This window comes from Solanum verrucosum, unplaced genomic scaffold (assembly GCF_900185275.1).
Source record: "Solanum verrucosum unplaced genomic scaffold, falcon-dt-bn FXZP01000103.1, whole genome shotgun sequence".
Taxonomy (NCBI): Eukaryota; Viridiplantae; Streptophyta; class Magnoliopsida; order Solanales; family Solanaceae; genus Solanum; species Solanum verrucosum.
Window position 1 is genome coordinate 4,382,299 of NW_026020048.1, and position 12,875 is coordinate 4,395,173.

At 34.5% G+C, this 12,875-nt stretch overlaps 3 protein-coding genes across 3 annotated transcripts; 2 read left to right on the forward strand and 1 right to left on the reverse strand.

Annotated features, from left to right (window-relative positions):
* The first annotated feature begins 1,183 nt into the window (after nucleotides 1–1,183).
* Nucleotides 1,184–2,478, forward strand: LOC125822481 (uncharacterized). The gene has a single exon (XM_049501883.1). The coding sequence runs from the start codon at nucleotides 1,258–1,260 to the stop codon at nucleotides 2,461–2,463; it is 1,206 nt and encodes a 401-aa protein (XP_049357840.1). The 5' UTR covers nucleotides 1,184–1,257; the 3' UTR covers nucleotides 2,464–2,478.
* A 949-nt stretch (nucleotides 2,479–3,427) lies between these two features.
* Nucleotides 3,428–5,872, reverse strand: LOC125822150 (uncharacterized). Its single transcript, XM_049501527.1, has 2 exons — nucleotides 5,558–5,872; nucleotides 3,428–3,834 (listed from the first exon to the last, which is right to left on the reverse strand). Exons 1-2 carry the CDS (start codon nucleotides 5,769–5,771, stop codon nucleotides 3,704–3,706), a joined length of 345 nt encoding a protein of 114 aa, XP_049357484.1. The 5' UTR covers nucleotides 5,772–5,872; the 3' UTR covers nucleotides 3,428–3,703.
* Nucleotides 5,873–8,343: 2,471 nt separating this feature from the next.
* Nucleotides 8,344–12,281, forward strand: LOC125822437 (protein TRIGALACTOSYLDIACYLGLYCEROL 2, chloroplastic). The gene is made up of 5 exons (XM_049501833.1): nucleotides 8,344–9,074; nucleotides 9,201–9,530; nucleotides 10,803–10,918; nucleotides 11,756–11,846; nucleotides 11,929–12,281. Exons 1-5 carry the CDS (start codon nucleotides 8,535–8,537, stop codon nucleotides 12,019–12,021), a joined length of 1,170 nt encoding a protein of 389 aa, XP_049357790.1. The 5' UTR covers nucleotides 8,344–8,534; the 3' UTR covers nucleotides 12,022–12,281.
* Nucleotides 12,282–12,875: the final 594 nt, after the last annotated feature.

The window sequence follows — 12,875 nt, forward strand, 5'->3', positions numbered from 1 at the left end:
AAATTAAAGTTAAAACTATTTCTAAATAACCGTAATGTCTAGTTCAACGTGCGTGCACCATGACTAATTCCTTGGGGTAATTGCTACCTCTCACCAACACAAGTACCAGGTAACTCCATCCATCAAGGTTTGAACATCACAATTTGAATCTTGTGGGCCTAAACTAAAGATGTGTATAATATACCAAAATGTCCTTTGAATGTTGTTTGGGATATGGAAATTAAAGAGTTACTGAACTAATTATAGAGAGTGGTATTATTTTTAAAACATACTTAAAGGGAAGTAAGATTGAAACAGAGGATTATATTTTCCTCTCTGTCACAGTGTTCATGGTCCTCTTCCTCTTGCTCTCTTGGTCTGTCATGGAGTGACCAACAGTCATCATCTGCATAGTCTCTTGCTTTACTCTTTCGTATTATTGCTTCATCCACAATTAGACTTTCCCATTGTTTAGATAGCACTATTTTTTCTGTTCATACTTATGACTCATTGCTCTCTCATCTCACTTTTTCATAGTTACCAACAGTGACTTTATAACTATTTCTGCTCACTCAAGCATTATCTTCCACCATTTCCTTAGCTTTCCGGTGATAGAGGAATTCAATTTTTCCCTGTTGGTAGACCAGCAATAACAGTCTGAAGTATCTGCAAATATACAGCAATTTAATAAAAGAGGAAACTCATTTTTTGGCTTCAGTTTTAACTTTTAATTAATTAATCTGTCTTGTCATACTGTTCTGAATCTTTTTGGGAGTGGTTGGAATAGGCATTTGCCACTAGATCATTTAATCCTTTGTCGTTTTTTGTTCAAGTTGGATTTGATATCTTGAGTTTGAAAAACTAATTTCACATAGAGATTGAAAGTAAGAAAACCTAAATGCTGGACTGAGCTATTTTTATTTGGTAGCACACCAGACTCAAATATTTTCTTTAACTCAAACAGTCAGCATTTCAAACTGCTCGTTGCTGGTCCATCGCCATAATGGTTCTTCTAATGTGTCTAGAGATTGAGGAGTTTACCTGGCAATATTACAAAATTTTGTGGAGTGTTGACTTTTCCTGAACTTGGAGGATTTATATAATTACACCAATGTTGAATTTCATTGTCCTCTTCTTTCACTAACAGGCATTCTTTTTTGGCAAACAGGCTATTTAGCTAACAAGTTTTTGTTTGCTTTAGCAGGCTTATAATTTGTGTCCCTTGAGGCATGATCTTGGCATTGACACATCTCTTTCACAGGGCTCCCTTCTTTTAAAATGCTTCAATCTCTCTATAAATGTCAAAGAAACTTGTGTACAAAGATCAGGACAACCAGCCTTTTCGTGCAGTTTGTGTCAACTAGCTGTGGCAGCAACATCCCAACTGATGAGAGCACACTCATTAATTTGTATCACAGAAAGTCTCATGGTTTATCAAAAGAAAACATCATTAGTGAAGCAGAACCACTCCAATTAGATACTGCTCAATGTTCAAAAGTTTCAGCTTTTATTGAGTTCTTCCAAAACCATGGGTTTTCTGCAACCCAAACGAAGAAACTAATTAGACTACGCCCTAAATTACTAGTATCGAAGGTGGACAAAACCCTAAAGCCCAAGTTCAAGTTTTTGCAATCAATTGGCTTTACTGAAGATGAACGCAATAAGATTATCTGTGGTAACCCCAACATACTCATGAGTAGCATAGAGAAACAACTGACTCCATGCTTTGATTCCCTAAAGATGTTCATGGGTAGTGAAATGCAAGCAATGGCTGCCATCAAACGAAGTCCACAGATCTTTAATTATAAGATCTCTAGTGGTTTGAAGCAGACTCTACAGGTATTGCACCAACTTGGTATTCCTGATTCTCAAGTTCCAGAGTTTATTTCAAAAGGTCCCATTATCTTGACTATAAATCCCAAAAAGATGAATAAGGTTGGCTTGAGACTTAAGGAATTGGGGTTTGATGTTACATCTCCAGCATTTAGGGCAGCTTTTACTGCAATGTCTGTACTTAATGATTCCAAAATGGAAAGGAAACTGGAAAACTACCGAAGTATGGGCTTTTCAGATGGCGAGATCCTTAATATTTTCAGATTGCAGCCAACTTGCATGTTTTATTCTGAGGATAATATCAGGGCAATTGTGGCATTCTATGTTAATAAACTCCATTTGAGCCTATCACACTTGTCACAAAGACCATCCTTTCTATTGCGTAGCCTGAAGAAGAGGGTTATTCCTAGGTGTTCTGTCATGCAAGTTTTGTGGTCAAGAGGCGTTATTTCAAAAGTTGGCAAACTATCCTCAATTCTAATGATCAGTGAAAAGGACTTCTTACGGAAGTGTGTTACTAAATATGAAGCACAAGTTCCTGAACTGCTAGCTGCCTACCGTGGTGAACTTGTGTTCAACGACTACACTTTTCATTTGAGTGAAATTCATCAGATTTCAATGTCAAAGGGATCATCTTCTGAAGCTAGGTAGCTTAGTAGTTGCACCATGTGTATCTTTCACTGTATGTTTTTGCACCATTTACTGTCACATTCTTGTTTTCGAAATTGTTTCCCATATTTAAGTTTGAACTACTGGTGTTTAGAGGCTATGAATATTTAACCTGTTCGTAGAGGTACTAGAATTCTTTATTGGTAAGCTTACGAGGGAAATGAATTTTTTGGAACTGCATATGCATTTTTTTACAATGAACATCAAAATTTCAGGGCAAAACTAGAAAACATTATGCCGGCAAAAAGTAGAAATGTAACTGGTAGTGAGTTATATCAGATATTCCTACATCCAAAGGTGATGAGTTATTTGGTCTTTTTTAAAAAATAAAAAATAAAAATAAAATAATATATATATATATATATTAGGCAATCCTCACTACTTTTGCTAAGCTTTTGAGATTGAGTTAAATTCAAAATTCATTTTTTATGTATAGTGCAATTATTTTGGGAACGTAATTCAAATGAACCCTTTGCAATTCAGTGTGATGGATTATTTGATCACTTGGTGTTGTTAAATATGCATATCATTTGTTTGAGGGTATAATGATTAAGGCCCTCATTTTTAGTTCGTTCCAAAAAGAAGTATATGCTTATCCCCCTGTTTGGTCTATTGGGTTTCATCAGCAGCATCGTTGGGTGTTTTTGCTTTCTTGGATTACGGAGGATTTTGCTAAGTCGGTAAGTGGATATTGCTGTTACCTGTGCTATGCTCTGTGGTACTATTATTCTGGATGTAATAGCTGTGCTGATTATGATTTATTTTTTGTCATTACTTAGTCGTTGCATCATTAAAGTTTGCTTAAAAACATGAACATCCTAACAATTGGAAAAGGTGAATATTGAACCATTTGTAACAGTCAAGCCAAAAACCAAATGAAGGATGATGTTTACCACGTCAACTTCATCAGAAAACTAAAACATGAACATTGTTGGATTTCTACATCTCTTCATATTTCCTTGCAAGTTTTGCATGTTCCAACAAACTGTAAAAGACAAATGAAAAAGACGATCTATTTTGTAAACAAATTTAAGAACTTGAGGCTTCATTTTGACAGCACACAAACAAATTTATATGAGCATATCCACTCACATGCTCAAGTTCCAAGATACTACTACAATGTAAGATCCTGAATTAAGGAGAGAATATGGGAGGGGGACTTGTCAACAGTATAAGTAACAAGACAGATCTATCAGCTTAGCAAGATGGCTACCACCTGCAATCAAACATTCTTCCTCCTGATCTTTCCCTTGCCATGATTCTTCTTCTTAGCTATTTTAAGCTTCTTTTTCATCTTCTTTCCAAGAGGTTTTAAAGATTTTGAACTTTGATTGCCATCAGCCATCTCCACATCTGGAAATCAAGACAATGACAAGATAACATATTTGAGGGGAGGCTAAAAAACAGGTGCGCAAGTTTCAGCAGCAACAGCAGATACAGAACACTGGAGTAGAATGAGCAGTTAAATCTTACTTACATGTATTAATCTTCCCACAAGAAATAAATAGGAACGTATAACATTAGGAACCTAATTGTTGGGGGCTGTTTCTGGGTTCCAAAAGAAAAAGGCATGATATGGAGTTCCCCACATGTCTTGATTGTGCACACTGATGATGTACAAGCTAAACTTGTGAAACTAATGTATTCAATGAACTCTAGTAACGAGATATCTTCCTTTCGTGGCAATATGCTTCAGATAATGCATATAACTCCTTTTTCTTTCATATCACTACTGGAATCACTGGATATACAGACTGAGACAAAGTGGTTGATGCTGATAACTGACAGTAATCTATTATCAGCGTTAACCAGCTAAACCATTAATCTCAATCTCTTAAATTGGCCTCATCTGGAGTATATTAAGCGCTAGCCAAAATTCACTAACTAAAAAGTAAAAAGAGAGGAAGAGTTACTTTATGTATCATAATATCAGCTTTCAAAAGTTGACAAAAACGTCTCAATCCAATTAGTTAGATTGCCTGAGTTGCTTCATTTTTAAAATAATTTTTTTATGATGGCGGTGCTTAGGCCAACTTGTGCGCTCCTCAACTATGCATGTTGCTTTTTATGTCAACAATTTAGGACCTTAAGAACCTAAGGTTCACTCTCATATCACATAAGCAGTCTTGACAGCACTTTGGCAGATATCCTCCAATCATCTACTCACTCCGGTAACACGTCTTCATTTCAGCCATCTTATCTCTTAACTCTATATGTTACATTCTTCCTCTATCATACCATACTCCTGAGAAATCAACCCTAGAGATATGAACTGTCCGCATTTAGGTGCTGCAATCCAGTCTAATCTAACATTAAACTTCACGTTTATGATAGTTAAACTTGCAATGATATATTTCATATTGCTTGTTCTTATCCTAAAACCCTTACTATCTTAGAGTTGTCTCTATCGTAGAATAGCACAAGTGTTGATAAGATTTTTTTATTAATAGAATTGGAGTTCATATGATTGTGCTGCAACTAAAAAAGGAGTTCATCTGATTGTTCAGTCAATAATCCTAGAAAAGCTAGCAAGCATGTCCAAACATCTAGCTGAAACTATCATTGAATGTCCTGGTCTGATACAACATATCTTCACATAAATAGCCATATTCATGATATCTCCGAGATAATATCTTCAAAGAAATATGAAGCTCCCATAGCCATACTTAATACACACTAAATCATACTTCGACTCATTTATCACAGAAGATTGAACAAATACTTATACAAAAGCCTAATTATTTCAAAGACAGCCACTTCTGAAAAGGATTTTATCCTTCCAAAGTATATTATTCGCCAACATAAACAGCAGATACGTTCTTACATCTTTTCTATAATTTTTTTTTTTCTGTTTTCCACCTTTCCCACAGCATACCACTCTCCTTCCTATCAACATCTCGTACTCCAAAAACACACAGGAATATTAATGGTAACAACAGAAGAAAATATTGAAACCATGAAAATTTAATTCCAAACTAGAATTAGCCAAAGCAACATATCATATTTATTCCAAATCGAGTAAAAAGAGAATCGATGAGTTAATGGAGAAAAATAAATAAAAGTAAAACTTGCATACCCATTTTAGTATCGTCGTTAGAAGTAGAGGCAGAAGTATCCATGGTGGTGCGGCTGAAGGGAGACTTAACAATAAGCTTAGGTGCAGCAAGGGCAGCTTCTTGGGCAGCCAATTTAGCAGCTTCTTTCTTAAGAACAGTGGGTTCTGTAGCAACTATATCCCTCCTTATGGCTCTCAGCCTCTTTTCCCTCTTTGATCTCATTGACTTCGCCATTTTCTTCGCAAGTAGATATCTCTGTGAACTATGTTTTTTCTAGCTCTGGTTGCTCTGTCCACAGATTTTTGTTTAGGGTTTATAGGAGGCAGCAACGGCGGAGGTTATAGAATGCTTAAATTACGTTTTCACCCAAAAACAATTCTTTATTTGCACTTGTGCGTTTTGTATGGTGGAAAAATATTAGAGTATAAATATATTTTATTATAAAACTTAAGAACAAAAAAACAATATAAAGAGCAATATAAACTAACTTTCTTTTTTTCAAGTGTATTCAACATTATTCTCAACACCACTATTTATAGGATTACATTGAGGAATATCAAAGGGCGTCATAAACATTACATTAAACCTTGAGAATTACTATCCATTATGGTCATCCAATTAACCATATTATCAACAACATTACTACCAATAAATGATGAAATTAACCTAGGAGTTATGGTCATCCATTTGACCACATTATCAACCACATTACTACTCATAAAGAAGGGAAATTAACCAAGGAGTTATGATTATCCATTTAACCACCAAAATGATTTACAACATGTTTGACAATTTTGTTTTTTTTTTTTTTTGGTTTGGACGGCATTTTCTCTAATTATTTAGAGGACAGAATTGTGTAACTTGTAAGTCGATATATGTCGGTAATTAATTTGCTTTTATGTAGAGGGATAAAAAATATCTCCCTATTTTCATTTATTTTACTTGAAAATTGTTTAATACTTCGTGAAATTTTATGCGAATGAACCATTTTCTATAGGAAAAACTACTTAATTATACAAACATTCCTATCATAATTACTATTCTCGAAATAATTATATTTTATCTGACTAATTAATAATTTCATATCAGATTTCAAGTTAGATACACTTAGATACATGTTTTTTCTACAAGATACACTAAAATAGAGAGAGAGGGGGGCGAGTGAGAACAAAAGGGAGGCAAATGAGATTTATCTATGTATCTAAGAGGTATGCGAATCACAATAGATGTATCTGGTGTGATTCACATGCATCTCGAATACCAAATATGCGAGTGATATAAGAGAGTGGCAAATGAGATAGGAGGAGGCGAACGAGAGTTGTATATGTATCCATATACATACGAAATCAACTTGGATACAAACTATCTAGAACAAATTACACTCAAATTTGCCTACATTTATATCGATATACATGTATCTAAACACACCAAAAAATTGATAAGATTCATTATTTTGCAAACTACGGTATATCTAAGTAATTAGATCCTAAACTATTAAGGGTCGTTTGGAAGGACACATTAAAACAAATTGTCCATGTATTATGTATGATATTATTTAGTACTATGTTTGGTAGGAATTTGGATATATGTATAACTAATCCATGGACTAGTTATACCTCACACATGGTATTATAACATGTATTACTAATACCTTCCATTTGGGGGTATTAATAATACACAGGACATGATACCATGGGATAAGTTTATGTAAAGATAAAAATATACCTCAAATCATTTTAATTATTTTGTTTATTTTCTTGATTTATGTTATTTAGATAAATTAGCTTACAAATTATTTAGAGAGAGTTGTTTGTTACTAAATAAATCCAACACAAATTAATACAATATTTGAAATGTGAGTTGTTTAACATTAACTAATTGTTTGTTCTAATTATTTGTGTTTTGAACAATTTATAAAATTGCATACATATTAAAACTACAACTTGCAACTTTTATGTGTAAATGTAGATGGTTTATTCAATTTTACTATTGTTTACCGTCTTTTCAATTTTAAAAGTTGATAGTTTATCTTTTATAAATTGAAAATTGACATTTTGTAAGTGAACAATTTATTAAGATGCAATTATTCATCCTCAAATAATTTAAGTGGAAAAAAGGTAAACATGACGACAAAATTGTTTTTCTTATAGCTAGTTAGAAGGCATAAAAAATAATATTTGTCTGGCAATTATTTACCTTAACCCAGTTACATAATAATTCAAGAGTATAATTGGAAATATTTTTTAAATAAAGTTTTAATCCAAATACAAATGAGATGGGAAATAATGAACCAAATACTGGATAAAAACAAACCCTGCATTACTAATCCCTGCACTATTAATTTCAGCATTACTAATCCATGTATTATTAATTTTTGTACCAAACGACCCCTTAGGATTTCGATAAGTTATTCATTTTCTTATGAAAAAATTACAGAAATCCCACCTTTTAGTTTACTTATTACCATTATCCCCTATGAGTTTTACAAATCTCTAAAATCTCTCATTTTCGCGCATCAGATTAGTGTATCAACGCTTATATTATTGTATCTCGCGCATCAGATTAATATATCAACGCTTATATTATTGTATCTCGCGCATGTATCAGTGCTTATATTATTGTATCCGTTTGAGGAATTTGTGTAATGAAATAAATTATAATTTTGCCTTAAAAATATGTGATTTCTGTAATTTGCCCTTCTCTTATGGTATAAAGGCCCAAAACATCTAATCTGTCTCACATGGGCCTACAAGATCTGGTTTGCCTATTTTCACTTTATCAGCCCAGCCCATTTTCTATCCGCTCTCCTCTCAGTGATGATAGTTCAACAGATTCAGTCAGTCGTTGATCTGCGCTAGGGTTGCTTCCAGCTTGAACCATCCAATATGCTAACATTTTCTTGATCTTCAATCTCTATTTTCAATTTCTCCAGCTCAATTTTTGTCTTTACAACAAGAAAAAGTGCATAATTTTGGAAAGACAAGAAAAGAAAACTAGATGATGGCTGGAAATGCTGTAGTCCATGTATCAACAAATTCTACTGTGTTTCCCATCATACCCAGTAGAAGAAATGTGTTGGGTGATCGTTTTCTGTGTATAAAATCACCAATCAGGCCTAAAAATCAAACCTTTAGTGTGAAAGCAATGTCTGCAAATACGGGTCATAGTCAAGAACAAGAGCAACAACCCGGGTCATCTTCCGACCAGAAAGGTCCGCTTTCTGTTATTTTAGATGTTCCCAGGAATATATGGAAGCGAACTATGCGTCCATTGAGTGATTTTGGGTTTGGAAAAAGGAGCATCTGGGAAGGTGGGGTTGGGTTGTTTATCATTTCGGGTACGGTGTTGTTGGCACTCAGCTTGGCTTGGTTGAGAGGGTTTCAGCTGCGGTCTAGGTTTAGGAAGTATTTAGCTGTGCTTGAGTTTGAGCAGGCTTGTGGTATTTGCACTGGCACACCTGTTAGAATCAGAGGAGTAAGTATTGGCAATGTGATTCGAGTCAATCCTTCTTTGAGAAATGTTGAAGCTGTTGTTGAGGTGAGCAACATGTATATTTGCTGAACACATTTACTGTTTTATATATACTTCTTTTGAAGTAATAAGTAGTTGTTCCATAGTTGCTTGTGTATGTTTTGTTCTTAAGCATTGATTATGTGTTTATAGGTTGAAGATGATAAGATAATTATTCCTCGAAACTCATTAGTTGAGGTGAACCAATCTGGTCTTATCATGGAAACCATGATTGATATCACACCTCGAGATCCAATCCCAGTACCTTCTGCAGGGCCCCTGGATCCGGATTGTGTTAAGGAGGGTCTGATAATTTGCGACAGGCAAAAGATAAAAGGACAACAAGGGGTTAGTCTAGATGCGTTGGTTGGAATATTCACACGTCTTGGCCGTGAAGCAGAAGAAATTGGTTTGTCGAATACCTATGCTTTGGCTGAGAGAGCTCTAAATGTTATTGAGGAGGCACGACCGCTGCTTACAAAGGTCTGATGCACTTTACATTTATTCACCTCCCATTTTTTTTCTCTTTGCATGGATGATGTTTAATTTCAAGGAGTAAAGAAGAAGGACATCTGACGAACAGACTGAATTTAACTTCTGTACTTTTAGCTTATAATATAGTTATGGAATGATTTAACTTGTTGAAATTCTGCTCTTCTCAATTTATAATTCATAACATCCTTTATAATAAAAAATTCATTATTTTTGCTTTGAAGACCAAGTGTCATGTGTGGGAACATTTTTAAAAGTGCTGCTATCTTAAGCTGAGGTTAAATCACACATTTCAACCTTGTTCTTTCCACCAAAGCAATATGTACTACACGTCTACACCCTATAGAAGTGTAGCGTGTGATGTATGGGTTGTACTAGAATGTTATGGACTTCAATCCTCTTTGACAGCATCTGTATAAAGAGCATTGGTGTAAATATTTCAGTGTGATGAAATTTGTAAGTTGGATAACACTTAATTTTGGAGAACTCTAAGTTGAAAGAGCTTGTGAAGTAATGTGTGTCTGGAAGTGCAGAGGTTGACTACTGCGGTCATTAGCTTGGGCAAGCCCAAATTATATTATACCCTAAGTATCTGACCTGGGCAGAGGAGAAATGCAAATGGATTGTCAGACAAGATCTGCTTGATTGCTTTGCAAGTCTTTTTATGAAGGATTATTTCTGAGATGTGCATGAAAAACTGAATTGAGTTAGAATATCTTGTTTTGAACAAAGTGAAACTATTAAACAAGTGCTTCATAAAACGAGATTAGTTTTTATAAGTTTGTTTGACTATTATTAGTTCTAGTATGTGTATCTGTTAGAGAATTCTGTCAAAAACTAACATTGTGTACTTCATGCAACCATCTCTATTAACAGAAAAATGCTCTCGTCTTGACAAAATCTAGTCTAACCCAGTTTGGACTTATTGATGTTCATTCAGCACACTACTGTGTCATGTAGTGCATATTCTAAGTAATATGTCGAAAGCAAGTGCACAACTATTATTCGTTTGTCAGATGTTAGGTGGTAAGTGTAAAACTGTGAGTAGTAAGTACTGCTGCAATATGTATTTCTATACCACATTCATCAATATCAAGCTTTAGGACCATTTATAGAGGGGGAGGGGAGATCTGAAACAGCGGAATGTCGGGCATATGGTTGCACTCATCCTATTATGCTGTTTGAGCAATTTATGTGTTCCTTGCAGGTATTTAGTATATTCTCATGTATGAACATTGTACCTTTGATGTAGTGACACCTCAGATTAAAGCCATGGCTGAGGATATCCAACCTATGCTAGCTGATGTTCGTGATAGTGGCTTACTGAAGGAAGTTGAGAGTTTAACACGGAGTCTGGCACTAACATCTGAAGATATAAGGTGAATCAGTAACTTATGGTAGCTTCTTTTCTTGAGAAATCCTATTTTCAACTGCTTAACCAGCATTTTGAAGATCCTTTTGCAATTCTACAGCAAAACTCAATAAATATATATTTACTGACCATCAATAAGAAGAGTTTTGTGCTTTGAAATGCTTGTTCTGTCACTTTGTCTCTCCTTTTCTCCACTTGTATACCTCTCTCCACCAATCTTATATGTTTATTTAATAGGTATTATAGGATTGCCACATGTGAACGTATCTAAGAATCTGCCCCAATATCTTAAAGCAAGGGTGAAGTAGTCCCAGACCTTTATAAACCTTTGTAAGATGTACTTGGTACTTGTTACTTTGTCTGAGAATAGAACTGAGTGATACAAATTAAGTTTTGCTCATGCTGCTCACTTGTGAGCTACATAGTTGGAGTGAGACCAATTATGTAAAATGTTCAAATAAGCAGATAGCAAGTTCAACGAAAAGGTAGATCTTACACTACCCACTGCATTGCTTCACAAACATTGCATGTTTTTGTATATTATTAAGAATTTTGGATTGCCACATATTGAACCCATGCTTGTACCCACGTCATAGACCATACTCTACTAGGACACAGCTTTGGATGCTTTCCTGGTTGAGTACACATGATAAGAAAAGCGCTAAACATTTCTAATTTCCTCGAGAACAACAGCGAGTTCCTTTTATTGACATCAAAAGATTGTAACTCTTCTAGGTGATCCCCAAGTTACGCATCTACTTTGAGGTTGCTTCTGTTACTGTTTGCTTTAGGCATGTAAAAACCATTTATCTGCTTTTACAGTGTTTTATGAACCAAATTGCAGGAGAGTGCACTCCACGGTCATGACTCCTGAGAACACTGAATTGATACGAAAGTCCATATATACACTGGTCTTCACTTTGAAGAATGTTGAGGTAATTTCCCGCGTGGTAATAGTCATTTTAACATGTCAATCACTTTCATGCTTTGTAATTCATAATTTGTCACATCGTGCAGAGCATTAGCTCCGACATTTTGGGATTCACTGGCGATGAAGCTACTAGGCGCAATTTGAAAATGCTTATCAAATCGCTAAGCAGGCTATTGTAAAGTTGATTAATCTCTTGCAATACTACTAGCCTGAGAGGTTGTTCTGTTTGGCATTGGGAAGAGTCCTTGGGCTTTGGATTACATAGGGTTTATGTCTTGTTTTCTGCTAATCCAATAGGATTTCAAGGTGTGAAAGCTTCCATTTTCACCTTTGTTCTGTGATAGAAATTGCAATATAAATGTCATTAAAAGATGGTTTAACTAATATGAATTTTGATTCTTTGGTCACTTTTTCTTTCAGTTTCCTAATATCATTACTTGTTTCAGCTGATTTAACACCATTGTATTATTTAATTAATTAAAGCCTGGTGAAAATTTCTATATGTGGTTTTTGAAGTTAATTGCTAGTCATTAATCTAATCAGCGGTGTCACTCATTTTACGAGGTGTTACTATTTAGGGTGACTTTGGTAGAAAGGAAATTGTTTTTCTGTTTTCTTGAAAATTTAGTGATTTTTTCCCCTTAATGTTTGGTAAGTAAGCAAAAATTTGTTATCTCAAAAAGTTTTTACATGTAATCTATCAAATTTATTGGAGCGGGCATCGGAGGGGTGAGGAGGAAATAATAAATTTAGAGTGCCACTTATGAAAATTTAATTTTTCTATTTTCATTTTAGAGTAATTATTTTTCTTATTTTATAGGAAGTTTTTTCTTTCTAGCGAAAATATTTTTCAAAGCTTTGATCAATTAAACACAGGGAAGGTCTTCCTACCAATTAACACATCCTTTGACTAATTAAACATGGGTGAAACAATTTTTTCTTCACTTGAACTCTTTTTAATAGATTTTTTATTTAGTATTTAAACTTAATATAAATATAAATACTATTTTAGAAAAATCTATGCTCCCATATA

Coding starts and splice junctions, on each gene's coding strand:
- LOC125822150 (XM_049501527.1), bottom strand. CDS start 5,771: ATGGCGAAGTCAATGAGATCAAAGAGGGAAAAGAGGCTGAGAGCCATA. Junction 3,835..5,557: donor TAACGACGATACTAAAATGG/GTATGCAAGTTT, acceptor CTTGATTTCCAG/ATGTGGAGATGGCTGATGGC.
- LOC125822437 (XM_049501833.1), top strand. CDS start 8,535: ATGATGGCTGGAAATGCTGTAGTCCATGTATCAACAAATTCTACTGTG. Junction 10,919..11,755: donor CTAACATCTGAAGATATAAG/GTGAATCAGTAA, acceptor ACCAAATTGCAG/GAGAGTGCACTCCACGGTCA. Junction 11,847..11,928: donor TCACTTTGAAGAATGTTGAG/GTAATTTCCCGC, acceptor CACATCGTGCAG/AGCATTAGCTCCGACATTTT.
- LOC125822481 (XM_049501883.1), top strand. CDS start 1,258: ATGCTTCAATCTCTCTATAAATGTCAAAGAAACTTGTGTACAAAGATC.